Here is a 22904-nt window from a genome sequence, read left to right as displayed (position 1 = left end):
TTAGTTCTTTAATTTTTATTTGATTCTTTGTAAATAGCACATGTACTGAGAGCCTTGAATGTGTTTGTATCTGTAGATACTCTAATCTCATTTTCTGTAGAATTGCTTAAGGTAGTGTTCTGAAATAATAAAGGTATATTCAACCCCCCAAAAAAACCTCTATGTGACCATCTTTCATGAACATATTAATCAAATCACTTTAAAGTCTGTCTGAAGACTCTAGTGTCTGGACAACCTATAGACCTATTTTCATCATCTTTTTTTCTTTTGGTTTTGTGTCTGTTATGCCAGGCAATAATTTACTATAATGATTAGTTGGAAACTTTTGATGTAGTGGCATTATGTCGATAATTTTAGATACAATTATAAATTACAGTGGTAAATTATGTATCTTTAATGATATATTCTGCAGATAGGATTTGCCCATCTTCTGGCAGGCAGAGAGAGTAGATCACTTTAGTAGTCAAGAAATGAGCTGACATCGGTGGGGCTTTTGGCCTTACTAAACTTGTCTCTAGTTTGCCTTGATGGGGTAGTCATCCAGTACTCCCATTTGAAAGACTGGGTGTTTATAGGGCTTCTCTAGCTTTTTTCTTTTCAGCAGCATGAGAGTCTCAAAACCTTGTTCCCTTTTAGTTACTTTCTGCTGACTTTTTTAGCCTCTTTATCTGTGTGGTTTGAACATTGGCAGATGCCTCAAGGAATTTGTACAGTGTCAGATTTGTTCCTCTGTGCATTCCTTCATTGTGGGACCTTGACCCCTCAAGATGTCACGGGTATCATGGCAATACCTAACTATCAAGTTTTGTACCTGTACCACTACGAAATTGCCAAAAGCTTGCTGACTTCTCTATCCGCTAGTGGCTGTTCTTTCCTAGTTTCTCAGCCCATTGTCCTGTGCCAGTAAATAGTTGGAGTGACCTGACAGGGAAAACCTCGATCATTTGACACCTTAAGTCTTAGCTGCCTCAGGAACTCTCTGATACCTTACAGCTTTTCTATTTCTAGAAGGAACTGTTGGTTAGGTATACTCAAAAAGCAGAATTCTTTCCATATTTAGTTCTTTTGGAATAGAAAGTGTCTTGTAAATCTATAAGTTGCTCATAGTTATAAATGTCTTGTAAATCTATAAGTTGCTCATAGTTATGTTAATATAATAATGTAGGACTTGAACACTGAATTTATTTGGGTTCTTACTCAGTTTTTCTTCATCTTGCATTTTGACATCTGAACTATTTGTTGACACTTGATGGGAAAAATTATGGGATATAACCCTTTGTTAGCAGTTTTTAAGCAATAAGCAGTTACTAATTGTCTAAGAGTTAAAATAAGATCTTATTTTTGGTTTGGCTGGTGACCTGCAAATCTCTTTTGAAACTTACTTATAAGGCTAGAAATTGAGATTTTAATCTTTCCCATAAGTTCATAGTATTTTCCCTTCCTTGTAATATGATTTTTATATTAACCTATATCTTTATTAGAACTTTTGTGGTGGGAGTACTCTATTTATGTGAAGGTATACATTTAGAAGGAAGATAATTGAGTTGTCTTTTTTTTTTTTTTTGGCATGTAAATGTTAGTATTTAAATAAAGTAGCCTTTTCTTCCTTTAGTATGGCTAATTATTATCAATGTCTGATATTTAGCATAGTCAGTGCCACCTGTCTATTTGTTAAAGAAGTTATTTTATGTACAGAGACCTTACTTTCAACAACCTTGCATATGTCTCCTTTCCCCTTTTTCTCATTGTCCTCTTTCTTCCCTTTTCCCCTTTGATTGAAGTAGGTCCATTAGAACAGCTATGAAATCTAACTCCTGCTTATTCTTATCAGCCAAAACGGCACTTTTTCAGGAAATCCTGTCTGGTTTCTCTTCTCCAATGAGTCTGATACCTATTCCTCTACATCTAGATATTAAATGCTTTCTTAGCAACATGTACCTGATATTTCATTTCGTGTAATTTGCAATTATGCATATATTTGTATAGTTACTTGCTTAATAGCTATCCCCCAACTAGACCACAAATTTCATGGGGAGTATGGAATCTACTCCCCATCATTGTAGTTCAAGCTTTAAATTTTTTAGGTAAATAAGTGAATGAATTAATGCACCATTTTTGATTACTTTACTTTTTAAAATATAATTTTGGTTTTGAGACAGAGACATATGTTGGACAATTTCAAAGTAGAAAGTAATTAGTAATTTTTAAATGTATACTATAAATTATTCATGGTTTTCATGTTTCTGTTCTTTATGTTCCTTTTTTGTTTTGTTTTGTTATTCATATATACAAATTTATGGATTGACTTCATATCTTCATTTTTGAGGGTATCTGTCCCTACCTATCAATGTACATACTTAATAGTACATACATACATGTACACATACTTTGCTAAGCAGTTTATGTTGGAGAAGTTAGTTGATGTGTTTTTTTTCCCTGAAATCTATATTGTTTGTTTCCGTGTGAAATATTGAATAGGTGATACTTTTGGAAGGGATCACACTTGTTTATAAGCTCTGAAACATAGATTCTTTTTTTGTTTGTTTGGTCCTGAGGATTGAACCCCGGGGTGCTCTACCACTGAGCTATATCTTTGGCCCTTTTTAGTTTGATTTTTAGATGGAGTCTTACTAAGGCACAGACTGGCCTTGAACTTGCAGTCTTTTTTCCCTCAGCTTCCTAAGTGACTGAATTATAGTCATGTGCCACCATGCCTTGCTGAGGCGTAGATTTTTAAAGAACTAAAAATAAATTTTAGTTTCTTCCAGAGCTTAGAATTTTGGGTGATTCAAAATTCATATATCCTAGGTCTTCTGTTTCTGTTGAAATCTTCATTTTCAACAACCTGCCATGTCTGGCAGACTTTGTTTTTTAATTTGTTTTTATTGATACGCTGTCTTATTTGAGTTGCAATTATGGTTTTTCAAATTTCTGGCTATCTTTACCATAAGGAAATTATGGGGTGCCAACTGACTCCAGGGAATAGCTACGCCTATTTAAAGGTAGGAGAGAGAGAATTTCTGGTTATTAACTACTTGTACATATAATGGTTCAGTGTAAGCAAACAAAGGTAAAGTTCAGAATGATAAAAGTAATAAAAACTACAGAATGTAGAAGTGAAGTTCAGAGGCTGGTGCTTCTGTTGAGTAGAGCTTGAGGGGAGACTTGTTAAGAGATAAATGAGCTGTGCCTTCTTTTGTGTACAGATCTAATTCCCCCCACTTCTCTCTGTCTCTCTTTCCCCCGCCCTTTTTTGTATTTTATTAGAAATAGGGTCTTGCTGAGTGGCTTAGGGCCTAGCTAAGTGATCCTCCTGCCTCAGCCTCCCGAACCACTGGGATTATAGGCGTGTACCATCATGGCGGGCTCATTCATTCTTTTATTTTTTGTGATACTGGTGATTGAATCCAGGGCCTTGTGCATGCTAGGCAAGTGCTGTATTTGCTGAACTATACCTACAGTCCAGTTTTTATTTTCTAATTGCCTTTTCTTTTGATATCGCTCAAAATTTTAAATATTATTTCATTTTAGCAAATAAAATTTATATTCAAACAAGAAAAATAGAGATTGTGTGCATTGGAATGAATTCTTTGCTTGGTTATAAACACAAATTACAAAGGATCTTATATCTCCTGTTAGTGAGTTTTAATTTATTTTTTGGAAAGTGGGGAGCTATCAAAGGATTTTAAGTAGAAAAATAATGTGAATAAAATGTCTCTTTGGCTTAGAATTTAAAATTTTAAATATTCTTAAAACCTGATAATTTCAGTTTTTAGTAACTCATTTTTAGCATCTTCAAATTGGGACTTGCTTATGCCTGGGAGTACATTAAGGCATTCAGTTTCCTGAGTTTTATTATTCTTGTGTATTGGATATTAAAATTGATCTGAGAATTTGGCTATGCCTACTTTTTTTTTTTTTTTTTTAATGCTTAGGTTCTTGCTACTCAAAAGTGTGATCCACTCACCAGTAGTATTATCATTACTTAGTGCTTACAAATACAGAATAGGGCCATGCATAGTGGTTTGGTAGTTTATGTAATCCCAGCAATTCAGGAGGCTGAGATAGGAGGATTGCAAATTCAAGGCCAGCCTTAGCATCTTGGACCTTCAGCAACTTAGTGAGAGCCTGTCTCTAAATAAAAAACAGAAAAAAACTGATGATGTTGCTCAGTGGTAAAGCACCCCTGAATTCAATCCCAAGTATCAAGAAAAAAAAAGAAAAAGAAAAAAAGAAAGAATGGGTAGTTCTCAGTTCCTTTTTAAAAAGAAATTAATGGAGGAATTAACTTGTCATTTAGTAGAAAAGTATTTTTAAAAATTCTTTATATGTATATTTTTTTTCTTAGTTGTAAGTGGTCACAATACCTTATTTTATTTTTATGCAGTGCTGAGGATCAAACCCAGGGCCTCACGTGTACAAGGCGAGTGCTTTACCACTGAGCCACAGCTCCAGCCTGAAAAGTATTTTTTAATGACAGCTTATTATGCAACTTTTAGCATGTAATTCAGAAGGTGGTAAAATTAATAACAGTATGAACAGAAACTATTTCTGTGCATTGGTTTATATGAGCAAATATTTCATTTTTTATCTATAAAAAGAGATTTTATTCCAGCAGTGTTATTTATCCATATGTATATTTGTATGTATGAGTGTGTATATATATATATGTATATATATGTGAATATGAAATACTTATTTTAAATAAAAAAGGCCTACCCATTTCTTGGAGAATCATTTCTACTACTATTTTACTGTATATTTAATCATTATTTCTCAAATTTTTTAATGTATTTATATTATTTTGGTTAACTGTATGCTTATGATATTGATAGTAGTATCCAGGTGAAGTTTTTTTTTTGTTTAGCATCTCATAATCAAAAAGTTTTAATCTTAATTTACACCTTTTTGTTTTCTCCAGATAAATCGTAGAGAGTGAAAAATAAGACTCCAACATCAAAGTATAGTACATTTGGTGACATTCTGTGGGATAAGTTTAAGGGTTAACAAATAATAAAAAAAATTGACTATTATAGAAGACCCTATTTTAAAAAGCAGATGAATATATTTTTATTCTATTGATAGACTTTAAGAGAACAAATACAACATCTTTATTAAAAATGATAATATATAGAGTAAACTGGAAATTAGTTACAATCTTTGCAGTTATTATAAGCTATGCAAAATGCTTTTTGCAGTTTAAAAATGAAGATGTGAACAGATTTTCAAAATTAATTAGGGAGTACTTGAACAAAAAGCTTGCAGCCATTAAGAGCAGTACATTTCAATCTTGTTTAAATGTTCATAGTACTTGGGAATCCTCTAAAAATCCTGATTCCTAGGCCCCAAATACTAGAAGACTCCATGAAAATGATATTTTTAAAATAGTTTTATATACACACAGACATATACATTTTTCCTGTACTTATATGCATACACAGGGAGAGATCTAGAACAAGAAGAAAATTTAGAGAAAGTGGAGGCTGACTTTGATCACCTTATCTTCAGAGTACCTGACTTAATGAGTAGATGATGCTTTTTACTTTTATTATTTGATATTGGGGATTGAATTCAGGAGTTACATCCCCAGCCCTTTTTATTTATTTATTTATTTTTATTTTGAGACAGGATCTCGCAAAGTTCCTGAGACTGACCTGGAACTTGCAATCTTCCTGCCTCGATCTCCTGAGTTTCCTGGGATTACAGTTTGGCCACCAATGTCTGTAGGGGTAATGCTTTTTGATCTGGATGCAGGACTTGATGAGTGAGACATAGCTGGATTTTATCTTTCACTTTCCAGTGGGATTGTCTTCTGCAGAGTACAGCCTACATAACCAAATGTAGTACCTCTGCACCTTCTAATAGTAGGTCTAGAAAGAGATCAGAAAAAGAAAAAAGGGAGGCAAAAGATGGAGGAAAGTTTCTCTGAGGTCAAGAACACTTCAGTTCATTTATTTGAAAAGACCTGCTGAATGTCAAGAAACAATGTAAAAATACTCACAATTAGTGTGTGCTGTGATGTAGAAACCTGATGCTACAGAAACTACTCAAGCAAAGGAGCTGGGCATAGAGTAGAAAAACCTGCAGAGTAGGAGCCCAGAACCGTGGAAAACCCGTGTTGCTACAGGAGTCTGCAGGACAAGCATACTTGAATTAAGAAACAAAAAAATGTTTTTTACTTCCTGGTATGACTCTCCTGACCCCTCTATTGACAAAGCATAACATTGTGCCACCTGGCAAAGGGAAAATACTTTTAGGCCCAAATCCATTTTCAAGAAGGGTGAATTTAGTTGTGAGCGTCAATAAATCCATAATAAATCCATAATTAGCTTTTAATGTGATTTTTAAAGCTGTTTTTTCAGCATTTAATTTAAACTGGTTACTTAAGTGTGTAGTTTTCTTCTTTTGAACCATTTGATGCCCATTATTATTTTAATTTGATTAATATTGTTATTAAGCTTTCATATTTTTATTTCCCATTCATTTCTTATAAAATATTAGGGACAATGCAATAAAATATTTTATAAATTGTGCTGGGTACAGTGGCACACACCTATAATCCCAGCTACGCAGGAGGCTGATGCAGGAGGATTTTAAATTCAAGGCCAGCCACAGCAACTTAGCAAGACCCTAAGCAACTTAGTGAGAAAATAAAAAATAAAAAGGACTGTGGATGTAGCTTAGTGGTGAAGCAACCCTGGGTTCAATCTCTAGCATGCATGCACACACACATACACAGATTTTTTTTACAAATTGCAAAAAAGGACAGTGAAGTAAAGATGGCAGTGCTTTGGAAACTGATAATGTTGATCGGCATATGGGACCATTATAGTACAGTAGCATAAACTATTGGTTTGTCAAACTAAATTTAACAAAGGAAAGGCTCACTTAAGATACTTAAATGTAGGCTGGGGATATAGCTCAGTTGGTAGAGCACAAGGCCCTGGGTTCAAATCCCCAGCACCGCAAAAGAAAAAAAAGATACTTAAATGTGAGTTTCCAGAAAGTTGGTTATCACCTGTAATATACTTGATTTCAAAGTTATTAGTAAACTCACATTATATATTATTAATTCAAATAGAAAAGTACTCCAGATTTATATTCAATGAACTATAATGTGACTTGCCATATATCATACTTCTCAATAATCTATAAGGAGAACATAAAAACATAGGGACTAAAGGGAATTTCCCTTATGCCCTCTGAAAGTTTGCTGGAATAAACTTGACAGTATACAGATAAAAATAGGAGAAGAAGCATTTAAATTTTTTAATGTGCAAAAGGGGAAAAAATCAGCCTGGGGGAAAATCATAGGAGTGTGATTACCCAGTGGCTTAACATTATTCAGAAACTTATATACTCCACTTTTATAGGGGAGGATGGAGAATGTAGACAATTTTAGGGGTGTAGTAAATTATTTGGGCGGGTGAGGGAACTCCATGGGTTTGGAGAACAAAGTCCATTGGACTTGCAGAACAGACAGTGGATTGTAAATGATTCTCCATGGGACCAAAACAGAAGACAATGGTATGTTACAGAAGTCAGTTCAGATATGTTGATAGACTTCAGGCTTTTTTCCTATTATTAGAGTTTAATCTTTTGTATTAATGTAATTTCAGTAAGGCAGATGTGTTGTTCTTTGGCAGATCCTGGTCGGGTTGTTAGAGGAACATTGTAGAGAGCCTCTCCTTGTACTGGGAGGGGGAAAAATAAGGGAAGGTGAAGGGGTCTGAAGTAGATCCAAGACCTCTCAGCTTGTCAGAGCGTCAGTCTTTGGGACATCATTTTCTGAGCCCCAGAAAATCAAGCAGCCTTGCGTAACCACTAATTGAATATATTCTAGTTGTGTATTTATTTGTGAATTTTACATCTACAGAACTGAATTATTCAAAGATCAGCATATGACAATAGCCATATTATTATTCATTGGCACATTAAGAAAAAATTAGAGAGATGTTTGAGAAAATTTTAAGACTAGTACAAAATCAGGTAAACAAGTTTTTATGGAGGATGGTGTCTATTGTGGTTAATACTTTATATATAATAGTTTTGAACTTTTTAATAGATTTAAGAATAGTTAACAGTTTTAGCATGTTTGTAGGTCCCCTGGAGTGTCTCTGAGGAACAAAGTGTGATAAATACTCTACTTTTCAGAAAAAGTACTGTAGGACTTGTGGTCTTGGTCATAGTTTCCTGTTACGTTTTTCATCTTTGGATTAGTTAATATTGGTTTGACCTTTTATCATTAATATAACTTTTTTTTTAATATAACTTAATTTTATCATTAATTAACTGCATTGTACTGGAGAAAAAGTTCTATCTGGTTTAAAAAAAAACATGAGACAGCGTAGTATAGAGGAAACACTGGACAAGGACAGAGGATTTGGGCTTTCATCCCAGTTCTACTATCAATTAATTGGTAATTTTAAATCAGTCATTTAGCTTTTTCTTTGTTCCAATACAAAATGAGGGACTTTATAGTCTTTTTTGGCACAGGATACCACAGAGTTGATATTACAGAATATTTTTAAAAGGCAGATATACTCCCCCATCAGGTGCATGTGCATGTGACACACACATAAAATAACTCATTAAACTAATTGTTGCCAGCAAAGATATTTTGAGAGCTTGATGAAATCAGAAGATGATAGTAGTTACTTCAGTAAATTTATTTACCTATAAATGTAGCTTTTGGGGGTGCTTGTAGAATTTGATCTTTTAAATTTGTATAATCCCTCTGTGTATATTTATTATTTTGTCTGAGGTTTGAAGAATGTATGTTCTAAGCAGTAAACCTTTCCTAGATCGTGTCCAAATGTAATAATCTTTGCTTTAGGTGGAGAGGGTTAGTTTTTAGTTTTGAATTATATTCCAAAGCCCAGTCATTTAATTTCGGAAAAGATCGATAATTTAAAAGCCTTCTGAGCTATTCAGTAAATGAGGAATATTTTTATACAAATGTTTTAGCAGACTTTTTTTTTTTTTTAAAGACAGAAAGCCATCTTAGTTAGCTTCGTAGTTTGGTATTTGGCAAGTAAGAGTTTTCTATCATCATCTTCTTCCTTCTGTTTAGGAATGTTTATTTTGTTGTCATTGTCTTTTCCCAGTGGTTGCTCTTATTATTTGTGTGGAATGTGTACATAGGTTTGTGTTCCCAAGGAACTTTGAGTCCATAGAGATAATTGCTATAGGAGCAAATATTTTCAAGTGCTTGGTGATAATAAGCTGACTTGAGTTTTGCTTTATATGGTAAACAGATACTTCAGTGGTCTGCTATTTGCTAGGCCATTAATGTCCTATTTTTTCTCAAACTTTATCTATACCTACCTCTTTTCTTTCTTTTGGTGTATTTTAAAGTAAACGTAAGTTATATTATTTCATTCCTAAATACTTAAGTATTTAAGATAACATCAAGATAACATCATGTTAATTATCTCTTGCTCCGCAACAAATCACAGCAAATTTAGCAGCTTAAAACAGTAAGCATTTGTTATCTCATGGTTTATGAGAGTCAGGAAAAATCAGGTAGTGCACCAAGGATGGTAAAAATGTTCTTTTTTGTTTTTTAAAGAATTTAACTTTTATTTATTTGTTTTTATGTGGTGCTGAGGATGTAACCCAGTGCCTCACATGGGCTAGGCAAGCGCTCTACTGCTGAGCTACAGCCCCAGCCCTAAAAATACTGTTTTTAAGGTCAAATGAAATAAAACTTTAAAATAATTTTTGTGGGTTATTTCACTAACTTGATTTGCAGTTAAGTTCATTTGTTTTCAATTTTTAGGGGTTCATTTGTTGTCTCTGCTTTTATATTGTGAAAAACATTAATTTGATTTCAAATTTTAAACTATACAGCTTGCATCTCTGTCATTTTAAGATTTTTCATCCCGTCTAATATGGGTAGTCAGTTTATTAGCTTTTGGTCCATTCTTCCATTGTTATCTTTTGCAAATGCAATCAACTACTTATGTATCCATAGTTTGTTTAATCATTTACCAGTTAAAGGGCATATAGATTTTTTTCCAATTTGGGGTTATTAGAAATGAAGATGCTCTAAACATCGTACAGTTTTTTGCTTGAACATCAGTTTTCATTTCTCTGGGGTAAATGTCCAAAGAGTCTAGTTTTGGGGTTGTATGGCAAGTGGTTAGTTTTGTAAGAAACTGCCATACTCTTTCCTAGAATGGCTATATTATTTTATAGTCCCACCAACAATATATAAATGATCCATTTTCTCTGAATTGTTGTGTCATAATTGTTTCTTTATTTTGATATTTTGTTAGATGTGTAGTGATATCTGATTATGGTTTTTATTTGGATTTTTCTGAATGATGAATGAAGTTGCCCGTCTTTTTGTGTATTTATTTGCTATCTGTGTATCCTTAGTGAAATGTCTGTTCTTGTCTTGTCTGTTTCCTAATTGAATTGCCTGCTTTGTTTTTTTAATTGTTGAGTATTGTGAATTCTTCATATATTCTAGATGTCTTTTACTGGATATGTAGTTTGCAAACATGTTCTTAGTTTGTAGCTTTCCTTTATACCCTTGTAACAGACTTTCTCAGAGCAAGCTTTCAATTTTGCTGAAGTCCAGTTTTTGCTCTTATGGGTCTTTTTTTTTGGGGGGGGGTTGGTGCTGGGGATTGAACCCAGGGCCTTGTGCATAGGTGGCAAGCACTGTACCAACTGAGCTATATCCCCAGCCCTGTGCGTCTGTTTTTTGTGTAAGAATTCATTGCCTAGGATACAGGGAAAGGGGAACTCATATATATATTGTTGGTGGAATGTAAATTAGCATAGCTATTATGGAAAACAGAATGAAGATTCTTCAGAAAACTGGAACTAGAACTACCATATGATTCATCAATTCCATTACTGGGTATACATCCAAACGAAATGAAGTCATTAGATCAAAGTGCTATTTCATACCCATGAATCACTGTTCACAAGAGCCAAGATATGGAATCAACCAAGATGTTCATTTACAGATGAATGGATAAAAACAAGTGATATATATTTACATAGTGGAATATTTTTCAGCCATGAAAATGATGAAACCATATTAATTTATTTAATCATTAATTTATTAATACTAATTTAATTATCAAATAATTAATTTAATTATGTCATTTATTTGTATCATTTTGGATTCATTAGTACTTATTTTATACTTTAAGTTATAGTCAATACTGTTCTAATTATTTTGTTGCTTTACTTGTTTCATCTTTGGCTACACCCTTCCTTCTTTTCTTTCATCACTTCTTTAATTTTTCTTACCAGAAGATGCTCCAGGTTCATCTTGTTATTTCCCTACCCCCATTTCTCTATGGAAACTGGTTCCTTTTATTGGAGAAAAGCATCAGAAACCGTGTTAGGTGTACTACTTTTGGGATGTTGTTTCTTTCAGTCCCTTTCAGCTGGCAGAGCAAAGAAATATGTTAGAATCCTAACTATAAATCTATCTATAAATATTTGTGTATGTGACCATGTATACTGCTGGTTATATTCAATTAAGAGTGAAATAAGGTCTCCTACTTTTTTCTCTTACCACATGGGTAATTCTAGGCTCTTCACCCTTCTAATCTGTACATGAAAAACTTGACTATTTGTTAGACTTTTACTTCATTTATTAATTGCAGTATATGTGCACAGCATTGTTAAAATTTGTCGTCTGTACTTTGTAGGACACCACTTTTATCCACCCCAGAACAATGGTCTTATGCACATCCTCTTGTCTTTAGTTTTGCAAACTCCATTTCATTTGTAGAGTCACTTAGATCAGTACTTTTTTTTTTTTTTTTTCCCCTATCCCTGTCAGTAAGGCCAGTGGTACAAAGTGGCTGTTCCATTTTGCATTCCCTGCAGCAGTGAATGAGAGTTACTGTTGTCTTGCTAGTACTTGGTACTGCCTCTGCCCCCCACCCCCAACCATTCTGATAGATTGCTGTGTTAATAGTATATAATGTTGATCATCTTTTCATGTTCATTTTCCACTTCTTAGGTGAAGTGCTGTTTACATCTTTTGCTCATTGTGTTGTTTTCTTATTGCTATGTCTTTCGCAAATATTTCCTTTCCATATCTTTGGGTTATCTTTTCATTCTTGTAAGAGTGTCTTCTGCAGAGCACAAGTTTTTAATTTGAACAAAGTCTAAACTAACCATTTTTTTTTTGCTTTCATAGATTATACTTTTGATGTTATATCTCAGAGATCATTACCTAGCCCAAATTATCTATATTTACACATAAACTATATTTATATGTTGTTTTCTAGAAGTTTTATACTTTCGTGTTTTACACTTCTAATATGCATTTAAATTGATTCTTATAAAAGGTATAAGGTCTCTTTTTTTTCTAGGTGGATAGCTGATTTAGCACCATTTGTTGAAAATTCTGTCTTCATCAAATTGCCTTTGCTTTTTAGTTAATAGTATTTGTTTAGATCTATTTCTGGAGCCTGTATTTGAATCTATTTGGTCTGTGTAGTTATTCTTTTGTTACTACTGTGTTGTCTTGGTCTCTGTAGTAACTTTTAGTTGTCTTGGAGGTGGATGATGTCAGTCCTTCAACTTAGTGCTTCAGTATTTTTTGGCTATACTGGGTTTTTTGTTTTTCATATAAACTTTACAATCTGTTTGTCAATATCCATAATATAACTTGTTGGGATTTGTTTGTGATTGGATTGAATGTATTAGATCAAGTTGGGAGGAGCTGATGTCTTAAAAATAATGAATCTATCTACGGACATGGACTGTCACTTTATTCATTTATATTTTCTTTGATTTCTTTCATTGGTGATTGAAGTTTTTCTCATATTAATCTTATGCATATTTTACTATGTTTGTATTTAAGTACTGTATCTTTCAATTACTAATATGTGTTGTTTGAAAGTCCAGTTATTCATTGTATATAAAAAATCAATTGACTTTTGTACATTAATCTTTTTTTAAACTAGAATTCAATTTTTTAAATATCTTTGTTTCATTTGTTTTTATGTGGTGCTGAGTATTGAACCCAGTGCCTCACACATGCTAGTCAAGCAGTCTACCGCTGAGCCACAACTGCAGCCCCTTCTACATTAACCTTAAGTGCTACAACCTTGCTATAATTACTTACTAGTTGCAGTTTTTATATATATATGCATATATAAATCTCATATATTTCTTAAAATATATAAACACATATATATTTTTTTTCTTTTTAAAATTTTATTGTTAATTTAGATAGTACTTCTGGTATGATGCTGAATAATCGAGTGATGTTTTCCCAGCATTAGGGTGAAGCATCTAGTTTTCTACATTAAGTGTAATGTTAGCTGTAGGTGTTATGTGAAGTTTTTTAAAATCAATTTAAGGAAGATCTCCTTTATTATCAGTTATCTTGGATTTTTAATTATGAATGGATGTTGGATTTTGTGAAATGCCTTTTCTGTATCTACTGTATAACTTTTTTTCTTTAACTATTGATGGTATGCATTGTATTCATTGTTTTTGGAATGCTGAGCCAGCCTTGCATACCTGAAATAAATACTTTGATTATGCTGTTATTACTTTTATACATTGAATTTGATTTGCTAATATTTTGTTGAGTAAATTTTTTTGCATTTATATTTATAAAAGATACTGGCCTCAAGTTTTTCTTACGTCTTTATCTGGTTTGGGTATTAGGGTAATGCTGGTCTCATAGAGGAAATGATTCTTTTGCTGTTATTTTGTAGAAGACATTTTAGAGAATTGAAATTACTGTTTTGCTTAAATGTTGGGTAGAAATCATTAGTGAGACCATCGGGTCTGGTGTTTTCTTTTCTGGAAGATTATTAATTATTGATTGAATTTCTTTAATAGTTTTTGGCATCTTCAGAACTTTTTTCTCCGTGAGTTTTAGTATTTTGTATCTTTCAAGAAATTGATCAGTTTCATTTGTTATCAATTTTGTGAGAATAGAGTTGTTCATAATATTCATCTTATGATCCTTTAATATCTAAGATCAGTAGTGACGCCCCTTTTTCAACAAATATTAGTAATTTGTATCTTTTCTGTCCTCCTCTTTGGTTAACCTAGTTAGAGGTTTGTCAGTTTTATTGGTCTTTTCAAGTAGCCAAGTGTTTGTTTAATTTTTCTCTAATTTCTATACCTGTTTTTAATTTCATTCATTTTTACTCTCATTTTTGTTTATTTTCTTCTGCTTCATTTATGCTTAAATTGCTGCTCTTTCCTAGTTTCCTGGGATGGAAACTTGTAAGTATTTCTTAGTTTCTAGCATGTATTCAGTGTTGTAAGTTTCCTTCTAGTCATTGATTTCACTGTATCTCACACATTTTGCTCACTTTTTTCATTTTTGTTTAGCACAAAATATTTTTAAATTTGTCTTGAGACTTCCTTGACTTATATGTTATTTGGAAATTTGTTTTTTACTCCCAATTATTTTAGGATTTTCTAGGATTTCTAGGATTATCTTTCTGTGAATGATTTCTAATTTAATTCTATTTTGGTTTGACAGCATATTTTACATAACATTCTAGCCTTTTATGTTACCAATATTTGTTCTGTGGTGCACTTGATTTTTTTTTTTTTTTTTTTTTTTTTTTTGGGTCTGCCAGGAATTGAACCAGGGCCTCACACACATCAAGCAAATGCTGTACTACTGAGCTAAATCCCCAGCCCTGAGCTGCACTTGAGAAGAATGTGTATTCTGATATTGGATGCAGTATTCTGTAAATGTCAATTAAATCTCATTGGTTGATGGTGCTGTTAAGTTCAGTGGTATTCTGAATTTCTGCCTGCTGAATCTGTCAGTTACTGCAAGAGGGAGGTTGGTGTCTCCAATTATAATAGTGCTTCCTGCAGTTCTGTCAGTTTTTCTTTCAAGTATTTTGACACTTTTTGTTCAGCAGAGACACATTAAGGATTGTAATGTCTTCTTAGGGATTGATACTTTTTTCATTAATACCGCTCTTTATATCCCTCACGATTCTCCCCGTTCTTTTGTCTGACTGATATTAATATAGCTATTCAGTTCTCTATTTGAAGCATGATAATATCTTTCTCTGTTTCTTTATATTCATCTATATGTGTCTTTATGGTGGGTTTCTTATAGATAATGTGTTTGAACTTTGTGTTTCTTCATCCACTCTGAGTCTTTATTTTTAAATTGGTTTGTTTAGACCATTCACATATATATTGATTATTGATGCAGTTGAATTCATATCTACCTTATTTGTGACCGTTTTCCATTCAGTGCACTTGTCTTTGTTTCTTGTTTCCTATCCTGATTTGAAATGAACATTCAGTGTGATTTCTTCTTTTGTCTCTTAGCATATCAATTATACTTCTTTAAAATTGTTTTTAGTGGTCGTGCTAAAGTTTGTAATACACATTATGATTAAGTTCAGCCTTAAATGAATATGTTGCTAGTACAGTTACCTTATATCAAAATATTTGTTACTCCTCTCTTTTTTTGGTTTGCTTTGTGCTGTAATGACAGAATACACAGATTGAGTTTGTAATGAACAGAAATTTATTAACTCACAGTTCTAGAGACTGGGAAGCCAAGATGAACAGGCCAGTGTCATCTTGCTGCCTTATACTATGGCAGAAGGGCAAAGAGAGGGAAAAAGGGTTACAAAAAGAAACCTAACTCTTTTATAAAGAACTCACTTCTGCAATATTGAAATTACTCCCACAATAATGGTGTTCAATCCATTCATGAGGGCAGATCCCTTCTAACCTAACTGTATATTGAAATTCTCACTGTTAATACTGTTAAACTTTTCAAACTATAGCATCTCTCCTATCACAACATTGTTCTCATTCATTTCACTTATCTATATGCTCTATTCATCAGTTAAGAATAAGAAAAAAAGTTTTTATTTTATCTTTCTCTTTCTGTGACCATCTTTATGTAGATCCATGTTTCTGTTTTAGCTTTTTTTTTTTTTTTTTTGCTGCTGTTACCAAAAGACCTGATAAGGACAATTAGAGGAGGAAAAGTTCTGGGACTCAAGTTTCACAGGTCTCAGTCCATAAATGGCTGACTTCCTTGCTCTGGTCTTGAGGTAAGGCAGAACATCCTGGCAGAAGGACATGGAGAAGAAAAGCAGCTTAAGACGTGGAACTAGGAAGCAAAGAGAGAGATGTCCCTCACCAGGGACAAAATATGTATACCAATGGAACGCCTCCAATGACCCACCTCTGCTAGCCACACCCTACTACCTTCAGTTAGCACTTGGTCATTGGACAGTGCACTGATTAGATTAAGGCTCTCATAAGCCAATCATTTCACCTCTAAACTTTCTTACACTTCAACACTTGAGCTTTTGGTGGACACCTCACATTTAAATCATAACACTAACCTATATCATTTTCCTTTTATCTGAAGAATTTATATTAACATTTCTGTAAAGTAGGTATAATACTTTTTTACTTTTGAAAGATAATTTTACTCAACAGAGAATTTTAGGATTTTTTTTTTTTTTTTTTTTTTTTGGTTCCCCTTTCAGCAACTTTAAATATTTATTGTACTGTTTTCTTTTTTTCTGATAGTAGGATTGAACCCAGGGGCACTCTGCCACTGAGCTACATCCTCAGTCCCATCCTACTGTTTTCTTGCTAGCAAAGTTTTTAATGAGAATTCCAGGATAATTCTTATCCTTGTTCCCTGGTAATGAGTTTTTCCCTGTGACTTCTTTCCTCTTCTTCTTCACCTTCTGGTATTACAGTTATACTTTTTGATTTTCTTACAGTTCTTGCATGTTGTTCTCCTCTCTCTCCCATTTTTTCTCTTTCCAATTTGTGAACTTTCTGTGCATATATCTTCAAGCTCACTGATTCTTTCCTTGATGCATTACCCATCTATCTTGCATCTTGTCTACTTTTTCCTTTAGTGCCCTTAAGATAGTAATCATAATTATTTTTTAAATTCCTTAACATCATATTAAGTCTCCCTGAGGAAGTTAGCTAGGAGCCTTGAACCTTTCTTCCTTCTCTCCTAGCATCTCATTTTAAGTGATAGTCTTTTCCTTTCAGTTAGTATTTTTTAGGAAATCAATAAAGATGTTCCAACTTGCACCTATTCTTGCCATTCTTTGGTTTGATCTATCCTTTCTACATTTTTGCAGTACATATTTATGTTCTCTTATGTATACTTAGCTTCATGGTTACTTTTTGTTGTGTAGCTAAACATTTTTTAGTTGATATGACCATATTTTAGGGCTTTCGAGTCATTTTTGGATATGTATAGTTTGTTTTCTATTGGGTTTTTCAGCAGGGCTCAAGGAACATGTTCACTGTGCCTTAAAACTTGAACCGTTTACTATTTATAAAGCCCTTGTCTCACATTTTTTGTGTCTGAGTATCTTAAAATTTTCTGTTTGATTGTATTTGGGTATGAAACGTAGCTGTTGTGAAGTTTTTTTGATGTAATTTTCTTTTTCTTCTACATGACTTGATGTTTTTACCTGAGTGCTCAAAGTTTTTTAAAAAAAAATTGTACTAGGTATCTTCTGGGTTGAATTTCCCTAGTATACCATGTACCCATTTAGTGTATTAGGTTACAGTTTTAATTTGAAGTTTTTCTTTGAAGCAGTCTGAAATATCTGTCTGCTTCCATGTATATATTTTTAAGATCAGCTACTGACTGTTGCTTTCCTTTATGTCTGTTTCATTATTTTTGTTCACTTTCTATCCTGTTCTCCCCTTATTGGCCTTATTTGCAAGAGGAAGGATCTTTTTTCTGTGGGAGGTTTCTTTATCATTTATGATCTTTGTTTCTGGGGAAAGGAAAAAAAACAACGTTTATCCCTCACTTGTGAATATTATAAGGCACTGCCTATCAACTGGTCGTAATATTTTTGATCTGTTGTAATTCTGGCTTATTGTTGCTAAAGGAAGTCTTTTTCTTAATTATTTTTAGATCATTTTGGTATACTAATTCATAGTTTTCTTTGTGACTATATTGCTTAGTGTCTTTACTATCTGCTGTAATGTTATTTTTCCCACAAAACCATAGTATGGACTTTCATTTTATGTTTTAGTGTTTTCACCAGTTGGTTTTCTGGTAGTTATAGAAGGGAAAACTTGTATAGGAGGAAGGAATGGACAAGTATAGTTTTTGAGCTTTGTGGCTCCAGGTGTCTCTCATTTGTGACTTGATTTTTTTTTTTTTTTTTTTTTTTTTTGGTGCTGGGGGTTGAACCCAGGGCCTTGTGCATGCAAGGCAAGCACTCTACCAACTGAGCTATATCCCTAGCCCTGTGATGTATTTTTAAAAGTTGGACTTTTGAGAAATAGTAAATAAAGCCTTTTGCTTTTGTGTTTATGTTTTCCAGATGTTTTATTTTCTAAAGAGGCTCCCTTAAAAGTATTTTGATGTTGTGATACTTTTTGAGGTCTCTGTCACTTGGACATCTTCCCATCTAGAATATGTATTTTCTCTCTCTCTCTCTCTCTCTCTCTCTCTCTCTCTCTCTCTCTCTCTCTCTCTCTCTCTCTTTGGCCAAGTTCTCGTTCTTTTTGCTTTGCCTAGGGTTTTTCTTTTTCTTTTCTTTTTTTCTCCTCCTCCTGCTTTCAATATCTTTGAATATCTTTTCTTTCAGTATCTTTTCAGGGTGGGTGTCCGTCTTTCTGAAAGTGAAATATTGAAAGAATATTGAGAGTTTAGTTTTTAAATCCTTTTAGAATCTAGAATAAGCACTGTTTTGAATTATCTTTGACTCTTACAGATTTCTTGCCTGCTCTGTGTTTACGTACATCTTGACGTCTGTGAAAGACATTATCTAACTTTCCCTGGTTCTCATATTTCTTCGTTCAGATTATTTACTATTGCCAGGATTTGAATTTGTTGGTCCTTGGTGGAGAATAGACTTTTCCTTCATTTTTACACGGGTAACTTTTTTTTTTTTAATGGACAGAACACCTTTATTTTGTTTATTTTTATGTGGTTCTAAGGATCAAACCCAGTGCCTCACAAATGCTAGGCAGGTACTCTACCCCCAAACTACAGCCCCAGCCCAGGAGTGACTCTTTCCATTTAGTGTAATTATCTTTTTTTTTTTTTTTTTCTTCAGAGAGGTGTTTGTGTATGTGTTTTAAATTTTATGCATACTGTTTATTTCTTTTATAGCATTTGTCTGTAATTACAACTCTACTTATTTTGTATTTCTTCTCATTTGAATGTTAGCATCACAAATTGGGGACCTTGTCTATCTTAAATATCACTGTATTCCCAGAGTCTAACACACTGGCATATGGTGGGATTCAATGAGTATTTGTTGAATATAAGCAACTCCATCAAATGGTAGACTCTGCTACTGGCTATGCTCCTGTCTTAAAATTGATATGCATTTGGAAGTGAGTCTAAACCTCTACATTATGTACAAGTATTTGATTTAGGGAAAAGCTATAACTTGTAGCATACTCTTTAACTCTGTAGAGGCAGATATTTAAAATTAACTTAAGAGTTGACCCTTATTTTTTATTTTGAATTATAATATTATATACTTTCTTGAGTCTCTTAAATTTTGTGCTATATGTATTAAAAAATAGATTGTAATCTCCTTGCTCATTCTTGTACTGTTATGGTATTACCCTAGCTGAGAATTCACACATAATGGAAACTCTGTTACATAATCAGTTGATTATATGTTGTTATTTTTAAAGGAAATACATCTTTTTCATTCTTTTCCCTTCAAATTCTAATCTGTTAGCTTTTTATTATTATTACTATATTGGAGTTTGAACCAATATAATAAATTGCTCTACTGCTAAGCTATATCCCTATTTATTTATTTATTTATTTATTTTTAATTTTGAGATAGGGTCTTGCTAAGTTGCTGAGGCTGGCCTGGAGTTTATAATCCTGCCTCAGCTTCCAGAGTAACTAGGATTATATGTGTGTACCCCTGTATCTGACTTTTTATTTTTAATTGACACATAGTTGTACATATTTGTGGAGTATAGTGTGACATTTCCATACATGTATGCAATGTATAATGATCAAATAAGAGTAATTGGCTTATCTATCACCACAGAGGTGTCATTTGTGCCAGAAACATTCAAAATCATCCCTGTTATTTTAAAATGTTAAGTTGTTGTCAACCATAGTTATCCTACTTTGCTGTTGAACATTAGAAGTCATTTAACCAACTGCACCCCTGTACACATTAACTAAGCTCTCTTCGTCTTTTCCTTTCCCCTCACCCATCATCTCATGCTGTGATAACCACTATTCTATTCTACACTTGAAGACAAATTTTTTAGTTTCATGTGTGTCATTTATTGACTGGTTATACATGATACCTTGAATAAAGGATGTGAAAGCTATTCATAGATTTGTAGACTGTTAACTTAGCTTCCTAAATGGTGTTTCCTAGAATTATGCAATTAAACTGCCCTGATTAGAGGTGAAAGAAATTTGAGATTAAAGAACTCAACTTCTCCTTCATACTACAGATAAAAGAATTAAAGCCCTGAGAAATGTGATGGGTTATCCATTCAATTGGTGGCCAAAATCCAAAGTCTTAGGGGTCTTGGTTGATTTATTTTTCTATTATTATTATTATTATTATTATATTTTAATTTAAAAAATGTTTTCTGCAGTGCTGGGGGAGGAACTCAGGGCCTTTCTCATTCATGCTAGGCAAGTTGTTGTACCATCGAGTTACATCTCCAGTTAGATGTAGCTCCTTCCATTTTATCACATCATTCAAGGAAAGGGCACAGGTTTGGGGAGTGTTTTTAAACTACTAAAGAAGAAGTTAGGTTGAATTCCTAGGTTGAATCCTTCTACACTCTTTTAAAAACTTGGCTTGACTGACTTTTATTTATATCAAAATTAGAGGTAGTTTTTGTGTGTCAAATACTGTCAATTTAAAATCAGGTGGACTTTCTGATAGGTATCCTGAGGAGCCATTAGCAGAAACAATTTAAATGCTCCATTTTTCCCCCAAGTGCTATTTATACTACTCTTAAGAGTAGTAATTTGAATATTACTAAGCAGCCATAGGGTTTGAGCATAAGTTTAATCAAGAAAAATTTTTGTTGACTTGAATTAAACCCAAAATGTACAATAAATTTTCTTTCTTTGCTCTACTGGAATAAACCCAGGGCACTCTACCACTGAGCTATGTCCCCAGCCCTTTTAAAAATATTTTGAACTGGGTCCTGTGGCACATGCCTGTAATCTCAGAGGCTTGGGAGACTGAGGCAGGAGAATCAGGAGTTCAAAGCCAGCCTCAGCAAAAGCAAGGTGCTGAGCAACTCAGTGAGCCCTGTCTTTAAATAAAATACAAAATAGGGCTAGGGATGTGGCTCAGTGGTTGACTGCCCCTGAGTTCAATCCCTGGTACCCCCCGCCCCCAATTTTTTGCCCAGGCTGCCATGAATTTTCAACCTCTCAAGTAGCTGGGTTTACAGGCATATTTTTATTTTTAATTGACACAAAGTAATTGTATGTATTCCTAGATTTCAGTTTGACATTACAATACTTTTGTACAATGTGTAGTGATCAGATTCCAAGTAGCTAGGATTACAAGCATGCACTACCATGCCCAACTAATAAATTCTAAGATTGAATTTTTTTGCAGGGCGCGGGGGTATCAGGGATTGAACTCAGGGGGCAGTCAACCACTGAGCCACATCCCCAGCCCTATTTTGTATTTTATTAGAGACAGTCTCACTGAGTTGCTTAGCGTTTCACTTTTGCTGAGGCTGGGTTTGAACTTGTGATCCTTCTGCTTCAGCCTCCCCAGCTGCTGGGATTACAGGAGTGCACCACTGTGCCCGGCTGAAGGTTGATTTTTAAGTTTGTTTCTGAAATTTAATTGATGGTATATATAGATTTAGTACACTTAAAAATATCCAAAAATAGAGATATTTAACTTGGAAAAAGTTAACACTTCTATTTTTCAGTTACCCATATGTGTTTCACTATAAATTTTTATAATCAAAAGAATTTACTCACAGCCTTACCTTTGTAGTTTTGCTCAAATATGAAATTATTTGTTCATTTTTATTACCTTCTGTTTTTATCTAGTAGTGGTGAGAATGAAACTGTACATTTAAAACTTAAATTAACATGATAGAAATAGGAAGCCATTTTAGTCCCCAGCCCATCTCCTTTTCAGTTCTTCTTAACCAGTTTTCAGCCATTATTTGTATTTTGCATTTTAAATATTTTAAGTTTGGTAGATATTTAATCTTACTAGATAAATATTATTCAATTCTTATAGCCTCGACACTGAATTGTGTTTTGTATATAACCTGCTGTTGTTATTTATTTTTCTAGACAGTAGTACAAATGAAAGTTATGGGATGCCTAGAAGGTGTGTGGTCATATTGTTATAGTTGTCAGAGCAGAGATTCCTGGCATCTGGGAATTAAGAAGCCATTGATTTTTTTTTTAATTTATTTAAATTAGTTATACAAGACAGTAGAATGCACTTTGATACATCGTATATAATGAGTATAATCTCTAATTCTTCTGGTTATACATGATGTGTAATCCCACTAGTTGTATAGTTATATATGCACATATGGTAATAATATCTGGTTCATTCTACTATCCTTCCTATCTGCATAAGAGGAAGCCATTGCTTTTTATTCCTATTCCTGGAATGCATGTTCTTCAAGATCTCTTTTCTGTTCCTCTGTCTGCTACTTGATTATCGTGCTACTGACTGGCTTATTTCTTTTCTTATATCTCTTATTCTGTGTATCTTTTCTCTGTTTTATTGGTTTTGTTTATTTATTTTCATATTGATCTGTCTCATCTCCTATTATAGGAGGAAGCCAGTTTAGATTAACTATCTAGTTGTAAGGCAAATTCGTAGTACAAAATTTCAGTTTCAATTATGTTAAATTTCAGTTTAACATGTTAAAATTTGAGTTTAAAATGTACTCTTCTGTGGCTGTGGGTG

The 22904-nt window shown here is 33.3% G+C and overlaps 1 protein-coding gene and 1 long non-coding RNA gene across 7 annotated transcripts in view; one reads left to right on the top strand and one right to left on the bottom strand.

The window, feature by feature from the left end:
- The window catches only part of MKLN1 (muskelin 1), a 322083-nt gene that overhangs the window by 162788 nt on the left and 136391 nt on the right, over positions 1–22904 (top strand). Inside the window, exon 1 of one of the 6 annotated variants that reach the window (XM_079150173.1) lies at positions 15997–16046. The exons of the other annotated variants lie outside the window; for them this stretch is intronic. Within the exon in view, the coding sequence (XP_079006299.1) occupies positions 16018–16046 (29 nt within the window). The 5' untranslated portion in view covers positions 15997–16017. Of the gene's footprint in view, positions 1–15996; positions 16047–22904 lie in introns of those variants that run through there. 6 annotated transcript variants of the gene reach the window in all.
- The window catches only part of LOC306667537, a 146278-nt gene continuing 125902 nt past the window's right edge, over positions 2529–22904 (bottom strand). Inside the window, exon 2 of the long non-coding RNA XR_013765595.1 lies at positions 2529–4100. This is a non-coding gene — a long non-coding RNA (uncharacterized lncRNA). The remainder of the gene's footprint in view (positions 4101–22904) is intronic.

Source organism: Sciurus vulgaris (genome assembly GCF_902686455.1).
Source record: "Sciurus vulgaris genome assembly, chromosome: 8".
Classification (NCBI taxonomy): Eukaryota; Metazoa; Chordata; class Mammalia; order Rodentia; family Sciuridae; genus Sciurus; species Sciurus vulgaris.
Note: the sequence above shows the minus strand (reverse complement) of the source record. Positions and strands in the feature narration are given on the sequence as shown.